The following is a 24,671-nucleotide window of genomic DNA, read 5'->3' as shown; positions in this document are numbered from 1 at the left end:
CGTGTCGCACAAAGCGTTTAAAAGAAAAATTACTGCTAGAATGAGTCGCTCAAAATTACAAGCGTTCTCATACCAAAACAGGAAGAGCTGATTACAGGAAGTCTTGATTACAGAAATTATGAAAATGTGCCTCGCTCTCATCCAGATGTCTGTGTTTAATGCCTCATTTTCTATCTTTTTCAGGGCGAGGATGGCGTGCCAGGAGAGGATGGTCGAAAGGTAATAAAACACCTATTGGTGAAATCTTGTATGTGATTACATTGTAAATTTTGATAATTAGCCTCTGATCGAATCTGGTTATGCCTTCTTTGCAGGGAGATAAAGGAGAGCCGGGGCCCACTGGAAGAGATGTGAGTCTCTTTGTCTTTATCTTCCTGATCATCCTGTTCTCACTCTCTTCCTGCCTTTCACAACACAAAACAAGTCCATCACAGCTTATCATATTCAGCACTACATAACACTTTCAAAATGTACATTTTAAGGCTTCTCTGACAGCTATGTTACGGAAAATGTTATTTTTACTATTTTGTGAATTTCATTCACTACATGGCATCAAAGGTAAGCATGTAACATATAAAGGCTTGTAAAGGCTATTCTTGTTTGTAAGTGCCGGCTGTTTCATTTTGTACTCCTTGTCTGTACCTGCTGTTTTCTTCCTGTGATTTGGTAGCCACGTTTGACTCAGTGTACTCAGATTTTGTTGTTTTCTGTGATTCAGTCCATGTCATTATATCTCTTTGCCCTTTTTACTCGCTTTTTGCTATTTGTCTGTCTCACACAGCTAATTTTCCCATCAGCACAAATCAGATTTGTTGTTAAATGGATGTTTTCAATCGTAGAAACACGCTCGCAAACATACACACACACAATCACCTACATTCTAAATGCATGGATGCTCTTCTTCCTGTGCTTGATGCTGAGTGCAGTCAGTAATTATGAGTCAACAGCCTTATAGGAGAAACTCTTCACTGATGAGTTTATTTGATGTGCAAATTTATGCCCATTAATTAAGAAATTAATTTGTATCATGGTTATTTCTCTCATCTCCCTCTCTTTCTCTGTTTATCTCTCCTCAGGGTCGAGATGGGTTGAAAGGTGATCAGGGAATTGCAGGAATTATTGGCCCTCAGGGTCCCATTGGACCACCTGGAGTTCCTGGAAATGTCGGACCACCAGGACCTGTACGTTTGTGTTTGTGCATATGTTTGATTTTAAATAGGCTACTCTTCTACTCTATTAATTGCATGAGAATTCTGGAGGATGCTTAATTTATTCAAAGAGCTGTATATCTTAATCTTACTTTTTTTTTTGTCAGGTGGTGTATGTTAAAGGGGGGGCAGCAACACCTATTCCAGGCCCCCAGGGCCCTCCTGGAGCCCCTGTAAGTAACATATTCCACAACTGGCTCTACAGCAGTAGAAGTCATTTGTCAGAGATCATGTATTTTTGGTTTTTAGAAAAAAGCACCACTTACATTTTCTTCTGAAATTGGGAAAATCTTGTTTAGTTAAATAATAAAGACTAAATATGTATATTTAATCACTGTTTGAATGAAATACAGACAAAATGAGAGCAGCTATGTATTGTATCTTTCATATGTATTACTTTTTATCACTCAGGGAGTACCTGGAGTCCCAGGAGCTGCTGGACCAAGAGTAAGTTTGTCTGTATGTGTGAGTGTGTGTGTGTAAGTAAATATGCTGTGTTTTTTTAGATATCATGACACATGATGTTGTCATAATGTGACCTTTGTAGGGGGAGAGAGGTCTGCCAGGCTTGAAAGGAGATGCGGTGAGTATATTTTAACGAATGTGTCTTTTAGTGGTCACTGCTCTCAGAGCTGACACAAGGCAGTTCTCAGCATACCTGACTGTAATAATTCAACTCTTTTGATTGACAGGGAGATCCAGGAGACTATGGTAAACCAGGAAATGTAGTGGTGAGGAAAACGCTCACGCACACAAAGTCACACATGCACGGCTGGCAAGATGATTAATGTTGTTGTCCCCGTTTTGTCATAGGATGTGAAGAAATCTTTGTCAGAATTTGGCATTGAGGTACAGAGAAATTTATCAACAAGATTTACAGAGTTTGTATGTAGATGTAAATGTCACCCTCTCTCCTATTCTTTGCAGGTCAGAGAACTGAAACTATTAGTTGATAACAGAAGCAGTCTGGTATCAAAGTTGAGTGAACTGACAGAAGGAAAGAGGGGCGAAAAAGGAGATGTCGGACCCAGAGGCCATCCAGGAGCAGATGTGAGTTAAAATTGTGCGTATGTGAGACTGAGTGCTGTCTGGTAGTTGAATAGTTGGATGAGTAGTGTCACGATACCTTTTGCAATAAAGATCATGCAAAAACTCATTGGCCGCTGACCATGGTGCTGAAATGTATTTCTGGTTAGAAAACATCCAGCAACTCTCTGTATTTCTTCACGTTCTTATCCTCTTCTCTTCTTCCTTTTTTAAACCTAGTTTTCTCTTCCTTGCATACTGGCATTCAGGGTGCACAAGGTCTTCCAGGTGAACGAGGTGTGAAAGGAGAGCAGGGTGAGAAAGGGCCTCCTGGCCCACAGGGTCCTCCAGGCAGGGCAATTGGAGAAAGAGGCCCAGAAGGTCCACCAGGACAGGCAGGTGAACCCGGAAAGCCAGGAATACCAGGAGTACCAGGACGAGCCGGTGAACTTGGAGAAGCTGGCAGACCTGGGGACAAGGTAAAGAGAAGAAGAGCATTGGTATTTTGTTACTATAGCTGTTTTACATCTTTTATGAGATACAGAGCTGATCGAACAAAACACTTGAAATAAAGTTATTGTAAAAAAAAAAAAAAATGTTGCAGGGGGAGAAGGGGGAGAAAGGGGACAAAGGGCCAGCTGTAAGTACCATTACTATAATTCATGCATGTTCACTCAATGTCTAAAATAAAATTTGCCACACTTGCTAATAGCAGTTGAATTTAAAAAAAATGCACCAGCAAAAATAAATAAATAAATAAATAAATAATTGAATAAATAAATTATGTATTTAGTTGCCAGTGCATTTTCTTTCATAATATATATTTAACATGTATGAATTGTAATTTCCGACCAGAAAATTGTGCTTGCATTTGGTGCTTGGTGTATGTTCAAACCCTACTTTCTTGTTTTCATATGCAATAAACCTTATTTTTTAGGGTCCTGCTGGATTGGCTGGCCTAGGGGGGCCTCCAGGACCAAAGGTAAAACAAAATGAAGCTCACATTTGTAGTTCACTAGTGAAAGTTGAGAATTGAATGTTGTCAATTTTGTGTACTAACATATTGAGCATGTGTGTGTGTGTGTGTGTGTGTGTGTGTGTGTGTGTTTCAAAGGGGGATTCTGTCTCTGCTCAGAGTGGTTTGCCTGGTCCAAGGGGTCTTCCAGGTGCCCAAGGTATCAGAGGAGAACCTGGTCAAGTAGGACCTCCTGGACCTACAGGAGAGAGGGTGAGGGTGGAGTTTCTGAAAAATTTATATGTGTGGCAGCATGCTACCTTATAGGTTTGTGACCTTTGCTGACAATCTGATCTGTTATTTGTCCCTCTCTCAGGGCTACACAGGTCCTCGTGGGGAAAAGGGAGAAAAAGGAGCCAGTGGAGAAAGTGGAAAAGATGGCTTCCCAGTGAGTATACCCTTTTATTGGCTTTAACTGACAATAGAGCTTAGTCTCTATTCATTTAATTTTACAATAAAACTGTGGAACTTTTATCTTAGGGAAGTCCAGGAGAGCCAGGAAAACCAGGGGCGGATGGGAAGCCGGTGAGAAACAAATTCCAGTGGCTGTGTTGCCAGTTTATTATTAAAATGAATTCTAATTGCTCTATGTCTAATTAATGTTGATGTTTTTGTTTGATGTGTGCTAAAGCAAGCATCGGTGTTAGTTTTGCTCATACATATTAGATAGATAACTTATCCCACACCATTTGTAGATAGTGTGCCTTGTTATGAAGTATCGTGCTGTTACTTTTTCAAGTGATGTGATAGTTTTTGTCTGGTGGACGATAAAACAGACAAACACAAACTGAATATGTAACAGATACTGAGGGACCTGAGACTTATCTGTGAACCAGAATATCATAGAGACTTTGAAAACACCCTGCCAACCAGAACACCCAAACAACCACCCAAGATGCCATACCAACTGCATAGCAATGTCCTTAGCACAGGCAGGCATCACCTTCCGATGATGCCTTATGCATTCCTATTATATAACAGTCATGCACATTGGTCTACTGTAATTATGACAAACTACGGTAAGATTACTAAAGAACGGTGAGTCCCACAAATCTCTTGCTCTCATTTGAGAGTCTGGTAATGTTTTTTGAATTCTGCAGAACTTTTAAAACCAGATTAAAGTTTAAGACCAGATTGTTTTTTATCACTTACTGTGATAGATAAGTCAATTATATAGTATTTTAGTAGCCATTCAGTATGAAAACACGGTGTCACTCATGAAATGGAGATTTAGCATTAGTGGAGAAGAGGAGAGTTTTGACTCTCACTCATACATTTATTTATTCTCCTCCGGAGCAGGGTTTGAAGGGACCGGCCGGTCCACCAGGCCTACCTGTGAGTAACAGCATTCCAACAAAGCAGCCTCACTTGGGCTTGCAAATGTAGGAAAGCCTGGGGATTTGACACGAGTAATAGGCCTTGCTGTGAGCACTAGCTGACTTCCTTTGCCTGAGGCTCCATAGATAAACAACACAGAAGTAACAAATGCAGCACCGCTTCTATCCGCTAACCACTCTGTCTCCTCTTTTCCTCCTCCACTCCTTTTTGTAATCCCACTCCCTTCAACTTCTAATTCCTCTCCACTTGAAATTTGGACCATCACACCTCTGTTCTCTCTACACCTCCTGTCCCTCCATCCCTTCCTTCCTCTCTCTAGGGCTTGCCTGGGTTCCCAGGAGTGTTGGGCAGACCGGTAGGTTTTCTTTGGCTGAGATTGTAGGCTGCTTTGCTAATATTGGGAAGGGGGCCGTCCTTGTCTCTGTAGTTTGTTTTTGTGTATTTGTGTATGTCCGTTAGATACTTAAGTGTGCTTGGAAATATATATAGTTTTATGTCTCTGTGAGCAATGTGAATATTTAATTTTATACACTACCGTCCAACAGTTTGGGGTCAGTAAGGTTTTTTTTTTTTTTTTTTTTTTTTTTAAGAAATAATACTTTTATTTAGCAAGGATAAGTTGTTCAAACGTGACAATAAATACATTTAATCTATTGCAAAATTGTTCTATTCAAATAAATGCTGTTCTTTTTAACTTTATATTCATCATAGAATGTTCACGAATATATTAAGAAGCACAACTGTTTTTAACAGTGATATTAATAAGAAATGTTTCTTGAGCACCAAATCAGCATATTAGAATGATTTCTGAAGGATCATGTGACACAGAAGACTAGAAAATTTAGGTTTGCCATCACATGAATAAATTACATTTTCATAGTAAAATATTTTAAATTGTAATAATATTCACAATATTACTGCATTTTTGATCAAATAAATGCAGCCTTGGTGAGCATAAGAGACTTCTTTCAAAAATATTTTACAAATCTTACCAACCCCAAACTTTGGAACAGTAGTGTTTGTCTAATGTTTGTACTGTCTTTGTCAAAAGTACAGTATACAGTATGTCTGTCCGTTCTGAGCTTGTGTATGCTGTTTATATGTGCATGTGTGTATCTGTGTGCTTTATATTTGTATAAGCCTGCTATTCATACCAAATGTGTATTTTGCACAGGGGAATCCAGGAGAACCAGGAATAAGAGGACCAACTGTACGTATATTTAGTTTAATGTACATACTCAAATTAAAAATCTTTTTTCTAACCTTTGGTTTGATATTTCAGGGACCCATGGGCGGAAATGGACCCCCAGGGGCTCCTGGTGTGAAGGTTAATGCTGCATTTTATGACATGGACCATATAATTTTATTCGTTAGCAGTCATTTTAAATCAACAATAACAGCATGAACCATGTTAGTTATTTTGTCCTGTGTTTGTATCCTGATTTCCTCAGCTTTGGTATTCCAGATACAAATTACATATAAAATGTTTGTGTGTCATGTTTAGGGTAACCAAGGAGAACCAGGCATTGGAGTTCAAGTATGTTTTCCAGCTGAATAGCGATAAACACTTTCCTTCAGGCGATTTGATACACAGCAATGTGTTTTTGGAGTTACATAACTAACCCACCAGTGTTTACTCACTCTTCAGTCTTCTCTTCATTCTTCGGGTCCTCCTGGACCTCAGGGCAACAGAGGGTTACCTGGACCTACAGGCACTCCAGGAGCAATAGTAAGATAAAACGCAATATTGGAGTCATTTCAACAGCTCAGAGGAGTTTGAACTCTGTCTCTCCACAGAGGTTATTAGACAATCTCTGCAGCTTCAGCTTAGAGCCTCTTCACATGCTCTGTTTCTCTGTGCCTTATTTATCCTTATCTTTGATAGTCTTCAGTTTGCCCTTGCACTTTAGAAAGCAACATGTTTTTCCTCCTTGCATAGGCCTATTTCAGCACTTAAATGTCAGAGTACTGTTCAATTCGATAAATCCTGTTTTTCATATGCATCTTGTTCTTATAGATAAATGATGATTTTAAGGGTGATTTATATTTATCTGAGTAAGGATGAATGCAGCACTTTCTAATGTTTGCAGGGACCACAAGGACCTCCAGGGCTTTCAGGACAAGTGGTGAGTAAATAAACATACCAGACTAACTTATATTACAGAGCATTTCAAATTACAAAAAATCCTCTATTATGATTTTCTCTCTTCAAATAATTGGTTAAATGGCGGAGGTGAGGCAATGCATGGTTGAGAGTTCGATCAACAAAAGACAAAAAAGTATCAGCTGTGTGAGAGTACTTGGCTTTGGATTTGAAAAGCAATATTGCTGTTTCACAGTGCAGTCAGAACTGTTTCTATAAGGTGTGAGAAAGATTGAAACTCAACCACAATTCACTTTCTCGGATGGACACACTTGGTCTTGGTTAGGCGTTTGGAGCTGTTTCATTCACTATCCAATTATGACATCGTGATACATGTATCGCATGGATGTGTATCATATTCTGAGATACTTTGCAATAGACCTACTGTAGTTAATATGAAGAGACTGAGAACAGACTCTGCTCTCCTGTTCTCTTGCTAACATACATACATATGTTTAATAAGCTATATGAGGTCATTCCATAGACTTCTATTGTTTTTATATACAGTTAAGTATAAATACAAAAATCGTAAACCCATATTTTTTGCATTTTTAGAATTAAAGAAAATAATATATACATATGTGTGTATGCTGTTTATACATTATACTCAGATTTAGAGCATGCATAAGCCTACTTAAGTATTTTTTTATTGTGAAATTTCAGTCATTACTTGATTAATTGTCAAAATATTTTTGTATTATTCAATTAGCAATTTAGTTAAAAATCACAGCCTAATGAAGATTAGCTTGCAAATATCATTGCCCCACAACAGTCAATATTTTAGTGCCAAAAATAGTATTTTATGTTTGTTATTTTTTTCAGTATAGATTAATGTGTTCACATAATTTATCAATAGATTTTATTTTCTTAAAATGAAGTTTTTATCAGAATATTGATTTTCTTTTTACTCTGTTTTTGTTAAATCTTTTTTATAAACTGAACATAACACTTGCATATAATGTATAATAAACTAACCCTGACAGCTGTTTCTAGCAACAAATATTAACATTAGTATTTGATTCAAACAATAAGGGAAAAAGTAGAAGAAAAAAAGTAAGGAATTAGAATACTTAGCTAAGTAAGTAAGTATTCTGCTACTTTATCCACAGGATTCATCAATTACCATACACAAAAATTGATTTTATTTGTTTCTTTAGCATGTTTGTGTTGGTGATAAGTGATAATGAAAACTGTTGTTTGCTCACTCAATGTTACTGTGAGGCCTGGCACTTTATTGAGTAACAAGGTTATTTTTAACATGATGGCATAAACAGGGAGAAGGGGGCAAGCCTGGGGTCCCAGGGAGAGATGGTGTTCCAGGGAAAGATGGCCTGCCAGGGTTACCTGGGAAACTGGTGAGTGATCAGATGGCCTTTACATTTACGAAGACATATATGCGTTAATTTCATGATCTTCTGCACCTTTTTTCATGTTCTCTATGCTTCTTTCTTTTCCTCCCCACATAACTGCTCTCTCTCTGTCTTATTATCTCTCTCTGTCACTTTCTGTTAGGGTATTGCCGGACCCATCGGCCCCCCAGGACTTAAAGGAGAGCAAGGAGACAGCGGTCCGCCAGGAAAGGTGCATCTGCATGTGTTGATTTGCACGTAATGTGTAGTTTGAGTGACACTTTGCTTTTCATTCCCAACGTGCTCAATTTATCTCTCTCCTTTTATTTCCACTGTGTTCTGCAGTCTGTCACCGGACCCCCTGGAATGAAGGGTGAGATGGTGAGTTGTTGCCATGGTTACATTATAGCGAACACTGTGTGAAGATCAGCGTGTCTCACCTGCATGACAGATAATCTCATTTGAAACAAACGTAATGTTAGAGCGCCATGTATCTGCTCTTCAATAGGTCTTCTCTCAGTGTTGTCATACATAAATGCCAGTTGAGGAGCAGCACAAAGTAGTAAAGTAAAAGTAAACCACAGAGAAGTAAAGACTTTTATTTCTTCAGTCTATTTTATTTGACTTTAATCTAATATTTTATGACTGCTATGGATAAAAAGCTTTCTTTGATACTCAGGTAGGTTTTTACATACAAAGTTTAGACATTTTTTGACAGTCTTTATGTACTTTCCATCTAGTTAACTTCTTGGTTATTGTGTTTGCTTGTGAGTTTATTTAGATATTGGCACTGATGTGCTCTATATATATATTTACCACATTTATCAACAAACTTATAACAGGACAGGGACAGGGAAGTAAACTATCATGGCCCGTTGCACATTAAATGCCACAGGCAAAATCCATCACCTGCTTTCACTGTACAGCTGAAGACTTCCAGGAGTAACTAATCTGTCAAGAGATGCCATCTGCAGTTTCACCTTTGATGGAATCTTTATAATATCTGAAAAATATGTACAGCATGGTCTCAGAAATGTGCAGTATTTCCTGAAAAAACATCAATGGAATAAACAGAACTGAAGCACACAGGCAGTCAATGCATCCATTCATTTGGTACAGTACCAATTCTCCTGAGGGAAATGGATGGCTTATCTGCAATGCGCCATGACATAGATTGTGATAATGGGCCATAGATTTGTTATTTCTGAATTGAACATACCACATTATTAACTCATTTATTGGCTGATTGTTTAAGGTCCTCCTGGTCTGACATTGCCAGGTACAGTTGGAGAAAATGGCCTTCCTGGATTACCGGTGAGTTTCACTCATTTTGGTTATTTATTGGAGCTCCTGTCCAATACATTCCAATGAATTTCTTTTATGTGTATATAGTTGTATATATGTATTATATAGGTCTATATATGTTGTACTGGATATTTATGTTTATTTATGCCTCATTATTTGTTCCCACAGTTTGCCATCATATTCTGTCATCAGCCTTTCTTCATCATTAATGTCATTTGTATAAGTAGTTCTGAATTCTCATTTCATACTCTTAATTGATTTTGTTTGTGTGTCTGTTTTGTGTTTTAGGGCCCAAAAGGGGACAAAGGGCCAGCGGGGATCAAAGGAGAAAGAGTGAGTAGCATTATTATGAAAAGAGTGTCCACTAACAAGGCAATGTACAATGTGTAGAGATAGAATTTAAAGTGTTATTTACTCACAGGGTGCTGCGGGTGATCCTGGAGATCCTGGTGAGAATGTGAGTACCTGCAGTCACTTCAGAGGCAGAACTGCCAGCAACCATCATCCATTTCATCTCCAATATAATACATGCTTCATTTAAAGACTTTTGCACATTCAATGTTCAGGGAATGAGAGGACCATCTGGGCCCAAAGGAGTCAAAGGAGAGGCAGGTGTGGGCATGCCTGGGCCTCAAGGACAATCTGGACCCATCGGCTTAAAGGTCATTGATTAATTTTATTTTCGAGTTTTTGAACTGTTGCTAACAGACCTCTAACCGTAAGTGTAAACTTTGGCACGTAAAGGCACAGGTATACTTCACTTTCCACATTCTGTTCCATTTCGTGCACAGCCGGGTCTGCACAGCTTTCAAAGTATACTCAACTGCAGATGAACGAAAAAGGACACGCTCGACACAACAACAACACCACCTAAACAAAAATTTACAAATAAAAACCTACCTTCCGCCTGCGCTGTTCTATGCCGACGTCCACAGACACTTCTGATTACAAAAATTGTGTTACAAGGACAGTGCACGGACCGTTGCAGAACGTGGATGGCCGAAGTATACTTTGGAATTAATTTATCCCACATCGTTTCTGTAAAAAAAAAAAAAAAAGAATGATACCTCAAATAGACCACATAGCAATGCCCTACCAGCCACATAATCAACCACAGAAAATGTAAAAATCTAGTGTGAATATTAAATAAAACATTTGAATCTGTTGTAGGGTGACCCTGGCTTACCAGGTCCTCCGGGCCCTCCTGGACCACGTGGATTGGATGGCAGGCCCGGACTGGCAGGGCAGAGAGGTGAAGTTGGTCAGCCAGGACCCCCTGGACCACCAGGAGAGAGGGTTAGTAGAGTCACCGCACATACAGAAACAAATATACACTAAAAACAACACGTTTAGGAGTACTATCATTACATAAAGTAATAGGCTAAATACCATCATAAACTAAAACATTTACTGAATTTGGCTGTATCCAATGATCGCAATTGCACTTGGTGCTTGTAAGGTCTACAAGGATTTATTGGCAAAGCCGGAAACCCAGGAACGCCAGGAGCTGCTGGGCCCCCAGGACCCCCTGTAAGTCACAGACATGTTAAAATCAAATAATTGTTTATAAGCATTTGCATTATGGTGTTTCTTAGAGCAAGTAAAACTGTGTGTGTGTGTGTGTGTGTATAACCCTCAGTGGTATTCATCGATGTCTTTATCTTCATGTTAGGGTAATGCGGGCCTTCCAGGACTTAAGGGTGATAAGGTAAGTGATGTGTTGCTTGCAGGGCTTACAATTTTTAGGAGCACTCCTAATTTAAAAAATTTAAGAGCACATTCAAAAAATGTAGGAACAGTTGAAGTCATGTGCAAGTAAGCATGAGAGAACGGAGCTTTTATGACAGAAATCGGGAACATTGTGTGAGCAAAAATAAAAAAATAAAAGCTGTAAAATCTGCAAAAATAACAGTTTAATTTACATAAATAAAATTACAATACTAATATTTATTGACGTCTTAATTTATTTGCATTCACTCATTAAAGCACAGAGCTTTAATTTTTGTGGAAAGCCCCACGGAGACCTTAAGCTTTACTCTTAAGCACGCAGTGTGTTAGACTACAAATGTACATAATTCAGTCATAGTCTTTGCAGTCTTGACTGGCATTTGGCACCTGCTGAGTGTTAATTTATTCATGAGCTTCAATCCGCTCAGCTGCACCAGTGCGTCTAATTTTTTTCTCAGACATTTACAGTCGCAAAGGTGACTAATGTTCGCACTGTAGAGCCCTGGCTTGTTGTATATTTTTAGGGCTGTTCAGTCATGTTTCAGCATATTAAATATAGTATATAGTTCAAAAATCAGAATTAAACCTGAAACGAACTGCATATTGTGCCCAAGTGCATATTGTCATTACAGCGAAATACAGAAATAGTAAGACATTTTGAAATCCATGCTGATTAACCTTTTTACTTAAATGTGTTATACTGATTATATAATTTGTAATTAAAAGTAGAAAAATACAAAATAGAAGCATTTTTAAAAGTGGTTTTAGACTTTTAGGACCAATTTAGTTGTGTTTATTTTGGAATTAAGGAAACAGATCTAAAAAGCTAAACCTGATACCAGCTTGTCTCTCTGCAGGTAGAGGCACTTCAGTAAGATTATGGACAAAAATGAAGTGAACTGCGTGATACAGAGTCATTACCCTTCTTCTCTCACTTTTTTCTCCACATTCAGGGTGAAATTGGTGTAGGAGTGCCAGGTTCAAGAGGAGAGAGAGGAGACGCAGGGCCTAGGGTAATGTCCACAATGACATCTCTTGTTCATTTGTTTGTATGCAGATTGTTATAGTGTGTGTATCCGTTTAATTTTTATAGGGAGAAGAAGGTCGGGCTGGAACAGATGGAGAGAGAGGCCCTACTGTAAATATACTCCTACTTTCCGTTCACAACATTCAGCATTCACTCATTATTTTTACCCCACCACATCCTGTTTTTTGCACATATTGATGTCAGTCAGGCAGTAACAGTCAGTCTCTCGATGGGTGTCATTGATCTGAGCCCTCGTCTAGATGTGGAAAGACTGATGCAGGCAGAGAGGTAGCTGTACGAACACACTGTATTCATCACACTTTATATTCAGGGGCTATGATGTGTTTGTCTTCCACTCGCTGCAATTTCAAAAGCATTATGAGTCAAGGCCTCTTGCAGTGCTGCACGTCTTCTATCTACAAATGCTCAGGCAAATAAGATCTGTCTGTCCCACTGATAGGGTCCTCCTGGCAGCAAAGGAAACAGAGGAGATAAGGTGTGTATAACTTTTCATCAACTTCTACAATCTGTCTCAGGCTGAGTCTGTTACTTTGCTAAAATACATATTCCTTTACATATACGTTTTATAAACTACCAATTCTTCACAGGGTGAACAAGGTCCTTCAGGAATAAAAGGCGAAAAGGTAATTTTTTTTTTTTTTTGAATATGGTTTGATCATCTTTCTTTATTACACAGCTTCCTTGAATACTTGATTCTGATTGATCATTCCAATATTTTTCAATGATGGTGAATTTCACAGATTAACTTGATTCTTCTTAAGTAATAAAGTGATTTAAATGCAAATAAATATTTCAAGTGCATTTATTTATTTGTAGACATATAATAAGCAGAATCATGTACAGAATCGGGTATTATCGCAAAATCAAAACCAGAAGATTATTATGATGTGAAGTAGCAGGGTTTTGTATCACCTTAAAAGGAGGTTTATTTTGCATATTAAACATATACTGTTCTTTCTACATATTTAAAGGATTGTATATTGCTTTGTTTGATTATGAATCTTTAAGGAGATACTCTGCTGGTGGGGGGACCTTCAGGAGAGAAAGGAGTGAAAGGAGAAACCGTGAGTCAAATTGTTTTGATTAAGTTGTGTCAGGTGTTTAATGCTTTTGGGTCACTTTATGAAATGGTCATAAAGCATTCATGTGTGTCTGCCTCGGGATCTATAGATTGTTAACGAGTCAGTAAGCAACAGGATAAAGGCAGATCTATTGGTTCGATGTAAACTAATCGATTGTATTGATCACTGCTCTCCTCAGGGGGAGCGAGGAACTAAAGGTGCACAGGGTGAAAAGGGTGCAAAGGGACAGGAAGGACCACCAGGAGAACAGGTAAGAATGTTTTTTCTTGTTTATAATTTTTTAGTAATATACAACTACAATAAAATGTTGTCATGCCTAAATCACTTGTGGCATTTAAAAATAGTTTATTTATTTATTCATTTTTTTAGACAAAATAGTATAACATTTAATATGGGCTATTTATTAGTTATCAGTCTTAACATTAATAAAAATATATTGCTATTAGCCACAATTTTAATACTGGTGCATCCCTAAATAAAATGGTAAATCTCTTTTGATTTCTTTTAAAGGTTGCTCTTTCAGAACTCATTTCTTTTTATGTCTCAGATGTCTTCTAAAATTCCTAAGGTGTATGAAATACTGACAAAAATAAGAGGATAGAGCTATAAATTTTATGTGGATAGCTTAGCTCAGAAAATGTGGTCTGCAAAGAATCTGATGAGAAATGTTTGAGTATATTGAAATCTCTTTCTTTTGATTACAGACGTTGAGATTTCTTCTAAAACTCTATAGAAGTCTTGTTGTGGTCTCTTCTTAGCAGAATAATCTGAGAAGCAAGAGACACAATTTGTTTCCCCTTTAATCTCATTGCTGTTTGAGAGAAATGACAAAGATATTAAAGAGATCTCATTTGTGATTTTTCTATCATATTTCCAGGGTCTGAGAGGGGAGCCGGGAGAGAGAGGTTCCACTGGCTTCCAGGGAGCCCGTGGTCCTGGTGGTCAGAAGGTGACAAATACATTCCCTTTCTTCACAAATGAACAAGAATAAACATATGCATATACCTGAATACATTTGGGAATGTTTGCATATGTACATAGATGTGTGTGAACGCCATATTGATCAAATATTTGCTTATCATTTGCAGGGAGAAGCAGGGCAGCCAGGTATCCCAGGAGAAGCAGTGCGTATTCTTATTCAGATTCCTATAACATCAGTGCATGACTGGCACATATAGTCCCCAGACTCAGCCATTTCCTCATGACTACTTATTTTTTTATCTGTCCTCTACAGGGAACACCTGGTAAAGATGGTCTGTCTGGCATGAGAGGAGAGAAGGGAGAGGTTGGGCCCGTAGGTCAGCGAGGCCTCAAGGTGTGTTTATGTGTGTGTGCATTTAATGGTTGTCTCTTTGATTAAAACTCAACTGACTATTGCAAGCTTTAAAGGTAACCTTGAGTAGCCCTTCAGACCAGATGATCACACTGCTTATAATTCAGCCACAGTCTGGATTCCAGGCCATTGTGTCTGACATTCATCTGCATATGTACCTCAGAGCCATCGTATTAAAGTTTTTGTGTGTGAATATGTGTGCGTGTGCGTGCATGTGTGGAAAAATTGATTTGTCGAGTGCAGTGAGGCACATGAAAGACTCCTGTGTATGAATCATTCCTCTCAGGGATACATGGGCCGCTGCAGACAGTACTAGCTGCCCTTCAGCCAGCGGCAACATAGACACGCACGCACACATTGCAGATAAGAACTTTTATCTGGATTCAGCATCCCAGATAGACCTCTATCCGTTGTGACTAATGAGAAAGACAGTAATTGAAGGGTGTGTATGAGTTTGTGTGCTTGTGTGTATGACAGACACATGAATGGTGCTTTATTCTTTCTAGATAGCAATTTCTCCTGTGACATTACTCCCTGTAACATTGATTGACAGTTTGACTGAGCTTTAATGGCTTACAGGGAGAACGAGGCTCCAAGGGAGCATGTGGACCAAGCGGACCAAAGGGAGACAAGGTGAGTAATAAAGAGAGCTCAAGGAAAGTTTTAGTTGTGTCACCGTGTTTTGCTGGAAGTGATGAATTGTGTCTGTTCATAGGGGGATGCTGGGATTAATGGCAGACCGGGATTGCCAGGGAGGAAAGGAGAGCAGGTATTTACACATGAATTTATTTATATGTGAGGCATGTATGCGATTCCTGTCGTTATCTTGCTTTGATGGCAAATTTAATTTCAGGGTGAAGTTGGGTCTCCAGGTCTCACAGGAAGTCCAGGGAAGGAGGGACTCATTGGAGCCAAGGTAAGACATATTTCATGGGAAACATATTGGTCTGAGAATATATTTAATAATAGTGTTGTCACAATACATAATTTCACAATTGTATAGTAACTGTTGATATAATTGATGGAACACATATGCTGGAACACGTCAAAAAAAAAAAACTAAATATTAATAGAAATAATTAAAACAATTACAAAGTGTTTCAGGTTTTTCAAAATAATTGTAATGTGTATTATGTACACTACCGTTCAAAAGTGTGGGTCATTAGGATATTATTTTTTAAAAAGAAATCAATACTTATGTTCAGCAAGGATGACAGTAAAGACATTCCTAATGTTACAAAAGATTTCATTTCAAATAAATGCCCTGTTTAGAACTTTCTATTCATCAAAGAATCCTAAAAAAAGTGGATCATGGTTTCCCAAAATTCAGCTTTGCATCACAGGAATAAAATTCAATATAACATACATTAATATATGTCACAACATTATAAGTTTTACTGTATTTTCATCAGATAAATGCAGCCTTGAGAGACTTCTTTTCAAAAAATCTCTACCAACCCCAAATTTTTGACCTGTAGTGTATATTATTAAACAATTAATAATTTGTATTTTATTACAATGTAAAAAAAAAACAATTTTCAACATTTTCGTCACAGTTGGCTCGAATTGAATCTGTATTAATAATACTATACTTCATTATTATTATTATTATTATTAGATTGATTGGTACCAACTTACCAATTCTTTTAAAATCCCTTCTGAATAAGCCAGTGGACAACAAAATGAACTATTTTACTGTAACATAAGACTACATACTCTGCAATCCTTCCAATTTCAAAGAATAAAGTGGAAAAGGTACAATAAAACTTTAAACAAATCGTGTAACGTTCATTGATTGATGTCCAGGGTGACAGAGGCTTTGATGGAGTTTTGGGGCCGAAGGGATCACAAGGAGAGAAAGGTGAACGGGTGAGTTTACCAACATCTTTAGCTCCCCTGCTGTTTAAGCCTAAAACTGCTAATCTCAGTGAAGTGGCTTATCAAATCTTCCACCTTAAAAAATCTTTCTCCTGCTTTCTTTAGGGCCAACCTGGTATCCCTGGCCCCCCTGGTCTAAGAGGAGCAGATGGACCCCTTGGTCTAACAGGCCCTCAAGGACCTGCTGGAGGTAAAGGTCCAGAGGGCCTGCAGGGGCAAAAGGTATCAAACATACTTCATGTCTGCGTTTCTATACATTAGTTTTTTTTTTCATCAGGAGGGGTGTCATCGACATTGGACCACACAGCATGCTTTTTAAAATTATAATAGGCCTTTAAATTAGAATACAGTAAATAACAACAAGTATAACAACTCTGAAGTGGATATATGTCTGTAACTATCTCTTAATTCATGTTGTCATATGGATATCCAGTGAGTTACTGAACTTTCACTGACATTACAAATTTGAATTTTCTATATTGTCAAAAAATACACACAGCACAGTAACGGTCTGGGCTCAATTTGTCATAACCTGTGGTTCAGCAAACAATTAAGTAATTAGAGCTGATTCAGTGAGGATGTGAGTTGTCGTACCAATTTAGTCCATGATTCAGACCATTTACTCTTTTCAGACTGATTTGTCAGTTAGTTTGACAGATTCATTACAGTCTTTCTCTCTTCACATACAGTGCAATTCTATTTATTTTATAATTATTTATTTATTTATATATATTTTTTGGTGATATGCTTTGTATTGATTTTGAACAGCAGTGCAGTGCTGCTCCTGAATAGCACTTCAGGAAACACTGATTCATATGCACAAGAAGCCATGGTTAGTTCATCATATGTGAGATATTGAATATTTATTGTAGGGAGAAAGAGGTCCTCCAGGCCCTGCTATGGTTGGACCACGTGGCATACCTGGGATCCCAGGAGAAAGAGGAGAACAGGTGACTCTATACACCTACTTGTCCCCTGCATTTTCTCTCCATACTGTACATCTGTCTTCACTAAATGTGTCTCTTTGTGTTTTTGTATAAGGTGAGATTGGCACTGATGGACCTAAAGGAGACAGAGGACAACCAGGCATGACGGTCAGAACAAATAGACGTTTATGATTCATGATTTATTGTAATGCCATCATGCATATTTTATTCTGCTACTCATTGAATCCTCAAGATAAGTAGCAATGACACAAAGACTATCTTTGCTCTTAAAGGAGGATGAGATTCGGGCTTATGTTCGAAGAGAGATGAACCTGCATTGTGGTGAGTGGATAACCGTTTTTTATCTCCATCTGCAACAATTTTCCATCATCATCAATGATTGTTTCACATTTTAAAGACCGGAAATCAAAACAAATCCTCTACAGCAACTTTCATTTTTGTAAGAAAAATAATATTAACCAATTGCCATTATTTTGGCATTGTTTTAAACTACTGTCCTCCACATGAATGGCAAACTCGATTTATGGTCTGGCTTCAATGTCGTATGGAACAAAATGAAATATGGGATGAAATCAACCTCTGCCTACTTTTTTCCCCATTGTATATTCTTTTTTTTCACTTGGGAATACATTTTACAGAAGTATGCTGATTGATGTTGATTTTAATTTATCTTGTATCAATTAAGTTGTCTCTTTTTCTTTCTTTTTCCCTAAGCTTGTGGAGGTAAGTTGTGACTTATATACTGTAGCCTCAATATAGCCAGTAGACATATTCCTATCATTGCTTCAGCAACTCATGTGCACACAATACACTAACAGTAGGCTTGTGTGATCTCAGTCTGTATAAACCTTGTTGTTGAGTATGTTTGTGAGAATTACTGGGTTTTGTGCATGCTAAATTGTTGATGTAGTGCATGAACTTTGAGTACATCTTTACACGCATGGATGCTTGTGTTCACTGATGGGTTTTACTATCTTACGTTTGTGTGATTCGTTATGGGCGTGTTCTCAGGTGTTCAGGAAGTTGAGAAACCTGTACAGGTTCATGCTTACCGAAGCTCCTCCACGTCCCTAGAGAGCTCACTAATCCAAGGGGACGAGGAGGGTGAGTCCTATCCTCAGCTCTTCCTTTATTCTCTGTTTATCCTCCTCTCTTCTAAACTGAAAACTCTTGTCACTCTGTCCTCCAATTTTTTTTTTAAAGGGCTAGTTTAAAGAAGCAGTTCACCCAAAAATAAAAATTCTGTCATACTTTTACTCATACGTGTAACACAAAAGAAGATATTTTGAAGAATGTTCACACTGATTTTTTTCCATACCACAAAAGCCCATATGACTTACAGTATGTGCCAAGTGCAACTAACCTATCTATCTCTTGCACTTGTGAAAACGAAAAGGTGTGTCTAGTTGTATTAAATGTGCAGTTATAGCATACATATAGCATTCATAGCATAATTTTTTATTGTGCTTTAAACAATTACACTTTTTGATGTGTTGGCTTACATACAAAAGCACATATAAATTTTAACTGTAGTTTGTTATTCAATATTACATTCAGGGTGCGATTTGCCGGGGGGGATGGAGGGTATTTCCCCCCCTCTGGTCTATGCATCCCTGCCTCTGCTGAATTACTTTTATCCCCGGTGGGGATAAAAACATCATGCAAACCCGCTCTGACGTCCCGATCTGCATCAAATGATTCGCGATACGCGATCCGATTGGAGTGCTTCGAAACAGTGAATCATTTTGCAACGCAATGGTTTAACTGATTCGGAGTTTCAAAAAGCTCCGTTGTGTTCTTTGCTCGTTTTCTCTATGTAATTTGTTGTTTGAACAACCGTGGACATTAAATCATTACAATTAATAGGCCTAACTTAGGCTTACAATGTTTTTATTAAACTGAGATCACACTAAATACAGTTTCTGTCGTATTAAAAACATTTCATAAAAAAATTCAAAAGCATCCCCCCCTCTGTTTTTTTCACAACATTAATTTAGTCCATTAATGTTTTAAATGTACTAAATTGCATCTTCATAATTGCAAATGTGTAATTACCAATATATTTGAATTAGTGCTGTCAAAATTAGCGCGTTTGTCACAGTTTGCTAGTGTGTGGGAACACGGAGCGAGGAACGAGGAGACCAGGAGTACTAAACCAAGGAATTTATTCATATCGCGGGAATCACACGTTGCACAAGGAGTTAACATAAACAATACCGGACCACGAAACAGGGAACTGAACACTCTTTAAATACACAGACAATAGGGACTACCGACTAGACACACCTGGATACAATCAAAATAAAACGGGGAACACCTGGAATCAAATCAAAGCACAGGAAACAGAAACTAGGTCACAGAGCACATGGGTTACACACGACAGAGTCTGACAGGGTTAAATATTGTTAAATATCTGACGCTTCATATTGTTAAGGTGGAACCACTGATGGCAGATGGTCTATTCTGACGAAGTCTTTCATACTTTTCTGGACCTTGACAGTGTAACTTACCTGGCAGTTAATGGGACAGTCACAAGCCTCCCGGTTTTCATCTAAAATATCTTAAAATGTGTTCCGAAAATAAACATAGCTTTTACGGGTTTGGAACGACATGGGGGTAAGTGATTAATGACAAAATTTTAATTTGGGGGTGGAGTATCCCTTTAAGCATTTTTTTTTCGTTATTTGTGTAATAAATACTCTTTTTTTAAGTATGCTAAAGTTCTTTTTCACAATGGTAGTCACTGCGTTATTTAAAAAAGCAGCATTGACATTTACAAAACATCTCATTATCATGTTCTATGGAAGGAAGTAAATCATACAGGATTGAAACAAGGATGAGTAAATGATGACAGAATTTACATTTTTCTCTTTAAACTACCCCTTTAAACAGAAACTATGTTTTTGCCTTAAACATAAGTGGGATATGTTAAATGCATGCTTGTATTTAACATTATCTAGTTGCACATGTACATCGATTGCTTTCAAACTATGATATACCAGCATTCTAAACTGATTTCCAATAGCCCTCACATTCTTTGTTTGTGCATCCATGCACGTTTTTTTGCAGGTCATAAGCTGCGTGTTGTGATGAACACAAACGATCCAGACTATGAGCACATTTACTCTATAGAGACCTATGATGATGATGCTCCAGTAATGGAGATCGCTGACTATGACACCACGGTCAATAAAAGCCAGGGTATGCCAGTTTTTTTCCTGTAGAAAAACAGTTTGTAGCTTTCCGCGTAGACATAGTATAATATATGGATATTTTGGCAGGTCAAACCGTCTCTTTTGATTCATTAAGCTGAAAGGACAAAATTTGAGGTGAAAGGTGAAGGTAAGCCAAAACTTTTTATTCATTATGGAGATTAAAGGCTCCATTCAGTCATCTTTACGCAGAATGTTGGGGATCCTGACTATACCATTACTGTGGAAATAACAGTGTCGATGGTGCATATTTTATTCTCCACATTTTACTGCTTTTCCATGTCTTTGTTGGGAATCAAGTGCTTAGAAATGCTATCTGTAGGAATGTATTAAACTTTTGTTGATGTCAACTCTATGATGATGGATTATCATAATTTTGCACTCTGTAATTACTGCAAACTATTGTTCTTTGCTGTGCTCACTTCCTGTTGTTTCTCCGTGTATCATCTGCATGCTGTCAACCCGCTGACTCATCTGTATGACAGCTCTCAGTATGAGATTGCAAGCAGCTGTCCTGCCACAGAAAATAGCTGGACATTTCTACAGATCTCCGTGGTGCTATGAACTTTAGAGAGATGCCATAATGACAAATTTAAAAGTTTAATCTGCCTTGTGTGCATTTGTGCATTTCAGCGATGACTTTCGCCATATTGTTCAATTTGCATTAATTCAGGATAGAACTTTTGTAGTGTTTTCTGTGGAACAAAATAAGAATTGGTGTGTATCCTTTACCATTCTTTTTTTTTTTTAATGTGTGTTTTAGACTCCTGCATCTTGCCCATGGAAGAGGGTAATTGTTCCCACTATACTCTGCGCTGGTACTTTAACTCTGAAGTGGGCGTTTGTAGACCTTTTATCTACAGCGGCTGTGGAGGAAACGCTAACCGCTTTTTACAAAAGGAAGAATGTGAGAAACTCTGTCTACAAGAGTAAGAAGGTACATTAACACACACTGATTAATACAAAGGAAGCAAATGGTGCGATAATGCATGTAATGATAATGTAAATAAATTATTAATTGCATGGGATAGAGATGTGATTTCTGCACTGCATCTGTAAGAGTTTTTCTCACAATCCTATTTATGTTACAGAATTTTGTTTTAGCTTAAATACAAGAGTTGACAGTAAATGGAGGATCACAAACTTGTCAGCAATAAGAAAAAACCTAAACCGTAGTGTTTAACACTGCCATCATGCACAAGAGATCAAGGTAAAGACTGATGTCAACACCTTTTCCTCAACCGGACAAGCAAATTTTAAATATTGATCAGGTCTTTAAGGTTTTTCTTGTTTATTTATTTTGTGTCTGTTGAGCTACCAAGCAATCTTCCTGCCATTCTGGATACATTGATTTTTATATTATATACATACACACACACACACACACACGCACACACTACTTGCACTTGCTTTAACACACGTACATTAGTCCATTTAGTAACTGCATACAATATTATCTTTCATTTTTTCTCCTTGATGTTGCATATTTACACCCACTCACATTTTCTCAGGTGCTAAAAACAGAAACTAGAACACGCATTGTAATATTCTTAACAAATTCATCTTAGACTTGTTCGTAGAATAAGTCTGTGCTGTACAAAATTGTACTGTAAATGTAGATCTGTATTTTTATCTGCTTGAAAATGAGAATGAATGTTCTTGTATTATTAGATGCTGCATGTTTACTTGGACAAATGGTGCTATTTTTTAAAGCTATTTTTATATTTTTGACTGATTTGATTGTTTTCATGTATTCCGTTCATTATATTCAGTGTTTATTTCCATTATAGTGTAAGGATTTTAGAGTCCTGTTCATTTTAAGTGATGTTGGAGCAATTTACAGTTTTCTTTGCACAGTTTTAATAGCACATAAAAGTAGTCAAATATAGATTCATGCATTGTAAAGTTATCTTTTCTACATGAGTTCCGTATTTGCTTGAAATAAACATTGAAATTTAAAAGGGGAAAAAATAACATGAAACAAGACATAAATCTCTATTTAAATGTGATGAACAAGTCTGAATTTAATGTGTTGGAGTGTTGGGGCTCTCATTTTAACAATATATATTTGACATTTGACTAGCCTTTTGTCAACTAGAGCCATATTAAAAAGGTCAGTAACCACCTGTAGTTTATTTAGACCAGAACTACATAGTCTTCTCATTCTTTCTTCTCTCTCTCTCTGTAAATTTGGTGTAACTCTATGTTGTGTTGTCTTTTTGGGAGGTGGGTGGGGGGAGGGGTTTGTTTGTGCATCAATCCTAGTCACACTTCTGATGATTCACTAATGGTTCTGGACCATCTTGTTAAGATGCCAGTGTACACTCATTACTACTCCTCCGGGGTTGTCACTCAAACACTGTTTTCATATTCATTTCTACTCATATTTATTCAGTGACTGCATTTTAGCCAGTCCATCTGTTAGGGTATTTTGTTTTATACTCTCATGCCTGCTTAATAACATTGTTTGAGTCTATATTTTTATTCTTGAGATGAATCCATCATTGTGCCTTTTAATGAGTTTATTGTAATGTCAGTCACTGACAACTGTGCATAAAATTCACTGTGGTGCTCCAGAGGTCAACCATGTCTATCTATATCATGTTTTAATCAAGCCTTGGATGCAATGAATATTTGGAAAAAACAGCTTTTGTGTGGATGCATTCCTCATTCTCTCAGGTCACTGCATATGCCTTTTAAAGGGACCTTTCCAAATCTACTAAATATCCTTGGGAAGGAATGAGTTAATTGCATTTTGAAAGATTAGGTGACATTGACTTTGACATTGAAAAGCAGTCTTTGCCTTTTCATTATTGTGCTGAGCATTAGAGTTCATAGAGGAATACACTGGAAAAAAACGGGTAGAAATAATTTTCATTTAGAAATTGCTAAAAAAAAAATATATATAAAAAATAACAAAAAAACGGCAAGTAACTGAATTATATGTGAAATTTTGAAGTAGAAAGAATGAAGTAGGATTTGCTTGCAAAACGCACTCCAATAATATTTGTTTTATTTACAACTTCAAAAATATTTTTACAGTGTACTTGACCCTAAAAAGGGCAACGTATCCTGTGGGATATAAACATTTGAGAAGCTGTAGAGAGAATCAGGGAAAGTGTACGTCTCATTTCTGGGTTTCATGTTGAAAGGGTGTTTGTTGTGAATATTTAGATCTGGTCACTTCGTTCATACATTCTTTGTTTAGCTCACAGGCAGCATTTTAAAAAAACATGACCACCTGTAGTGGGAAATCTACTGATCTTCAGATAAAAGTTGATATATTTCACATATTTTCAATATTTGAAGGGGATTTACATGTTTAAAAAGTAGTTGTTAAGAGTAAGCTTATTACATTTATGTTGAAAAGTTTTGGTAGTGACATATTTTGTGTTTTGCAAAGTTTGCTGCTTAAGTTGTTGTGGTGTTCATTCACATTGTTTCTAGATTATTGTATAGAGTGATCAGATGCATTTAAATAATTGTTAAAAGCTTCACTGGCCAAAAAATGAACTTTTCACAAAAAAAAAAAACCAAACAAAAAAACATTTCACTGTTTCTTGATCCTGACACAAAATGACCAGCTAACATTAACAGACTAATCATATCAGCAGCACATGTGAAAGTGTGAATGAGTACTAGTCAGGTTAACCACTATCATACTAAATAGACTGTGAGAGCAGTCTACAAAGAATATAGCGCCTGAAAAAACCATATACCGGATCATCAAGAACTTCAAGGAAAGAGGTTCAACTGCAGTGAAGGAGTCTTCAGGACGTCCCAGAGTGTCCAGCAAATCAGCTACGGAATTGTGTCTCCAGCAGTGCAGAGTTTGCTCAGGAATGGCAGCAGGTTGGTGTTAGAGCATCTACACACACAGTGAGGCCAAGACTTTTGGACAATGGCCTGGTGTCAAGAAGGGCAGAAAGCAGCCACTTCTCTCCAAGAAAAGCACCAAGGACAGACTGAAATCCTGCAGGAAGTACAAGGATTGGACAGCAGAAGACTGGTACAAAGTTATTTTTCTCTGAAGCTCCCTTCCGACTGCTTGGGCATCTG

General features: G+C 37.5%; 2 protein-coding genes across 4 annotated transcripts in view; both read left to right on the top strand.

The window, feature by feature from the left end:
• LOC109091047 (collagen alpha-1(VII) chain-like) overlaps positions 1 to 2,838 on the top strand; it is a 40,027-nt gene extending 37,189 nt beyond the window's left edge. The window contains exons 67-76 of the mRNA XM_042759203.1: positions 184 to 219; positions 315 to 350; positions 1,077 to 1,181; positions 1,316 to 1,381; positions 1,620 to 1,655; positions 1,756 to 1,791; positions 1,901 to 1,939; positions 2,022 to 2,057; positions 2,136 to 2,258; positions 2,504 to 2,838. Of these exons, the coding sequence (XP_042615137.1) occupies positions 184 to 219; positions 315 to 350; positions 1,077 to 1,181; positions 1,316 to 1,381; positions 1,620 to 1,655; positions 1,756 to 1,791; positions 1,901 to 1,939; positions 2,022 to 2,057; positions 2,136 to 2,258; positions 2,504 to 2,806 (816 nt within the window). The 3' untranslated portion in view covers positions 2,807 to 2,838. The remainder of the gene's footprint in view (positions 1 to 183; positions 220 to 314; positions 351 to 1,076; positions 1,182 to 1,315; positions 1,382 to 1,619; positions 1,656 to 1,755; positions 1,792 to 1,900; positions 1,940 to 2,021; positions 2,058 to 2,135; positions 2,259 to 2,503) is intronic.
• Positions 2,839 to 2,854: 16 nt separating this feature from the next.
• Positions 2,855 to 23,258, top strand: LOC109067679 (collagen alpha-1(VII) chain-like). 3 transcript variants are annotated; one of them, XM_042758594.1, is made up of 43 exons: positions 2,856 to 3,216; positions 3,349 to 3,462; positions 3,566 to 3,637; positions 3,730 to 3,774; positions 4,907 to 4,942; positions 5,762 to 5,797; positions 5,870 to 5,914; positions 6,092 to 6,124; positions 6,254 to 6,316; positions 6,678 to 6,713; positions 8,005 to 8,085; positions 8,243 to 8,311; positions 8,425 to 8,460; positions 9,334 to 9,393; positions 9,673 to 9,717; positions 9,806 to 9,841; positions 9,951 to 10,046; positions 10,555 to 10,681; positions 10,844 to 10,914; positions 11,057 to 11,092; positions 12,066 to 12,125; positions 12,206 to 12,250; positions 12,600 to 12,635; positions 12,748 to 12,783; positions 13,168 to 13,224; positions 13,421 to 13,492; positions 14,120 to 14,191; positions 14,331 to 14,366; positions 14,477 to 14,557; positions 15,155 to 15,208; positions 15,291 to 15,344; positions 15,429 to 15,491; positions 16,382 to 16,444; positions 16,559 to 16,675; positions 17,326 to 17,403; positions 17,494 to 17,547; positions 17,673 to 17,721; positions 18,115 to 18,123; positions 18,412 to 18,504; positions 20,470 to 20,601; positions 20,682 to 20,742; positions 21,376 to 21,549; positions 21,704 to 23,258. In XM_042758594.1, exons 7-41 carry the CDS (start codon positions 5,876 to 5,878, stop codon positions 20,711 to 20,713), a joined length of 2,121 nt encoding a protein of 706 aa, XP_042614528.1. In that variant the 5' UTR covers positions 2,856 to 3,216; positions 3,349 to 3,462; positions 3,566 to 3,637; positions 3,730 to 3,774; positions 4,907 to 4,942; positions 5,762 to 5,797; positions 5,870 to 5,875; the 3' UTR covers positions 20,714 to 20,742; positions 21,376 to 21,549; positions 21,704 to 23,258. The 3 variants fall into 3 exon arrangements, with proteins under 3 accessions (XP_042614530.1, XP_042614528.1, XP_042614529.1); XM_042758595.1 differs by lacking the exon at positions 4,907 to 4,942 and adding an exon at positions 4,549 to 4,584; XM_042758596.1 differs by lacking the exon at positions 18,412 to 18,504 and having other exon boundaries at positions 2,855 to 3,216.
• Positions 23,259 to 24,671: the final 1,413 nt, after the last annotated feature.

Source organism: Cyprinus carpio, chromosome A6 (assembly GCF_018340385.1).
Source record: "Cyprinus carpio isolate SPL01 chromosome A6, ASM1834038v1, whole genome shotgun sequence".
Lineage (NCBI taxonomy): Eukaryota > Metazoa > Chordata > Actinopteri > Cypriniformes > Cyprinidae > Cyprinus > Cyprinus carpio.
The sequence above is the reverse complement of the archived record's forward strand: the minus strand, read 5'-3'. Positions and strand labels throughout refer to the sequence as shown.

Bases quoted from the DNA above. Each gene is read 5' to 3' on its own strand.
- LOC109067679 (XM_042758594.1), top strand. From the start codon at position 5,876: ATGGGCGGAAATGGACCCCCAGGGGCTCCTGGTGTGAAG. The intron at 8,086-8,242 runs GTGAGTGATCAG...ACTTTCTGTTAG, and splicing joins CAGGGTTACCTGGGAAACTG to GGTATTGCCGGACCCATCGG. The intron at 17,404-17,493 runs GTGACTCTATAC...GTTTTTGTATAA, and splicing joins CAGGAGAAAGAGGAGAACAG to GGTGAGATTGGCACTGATGG.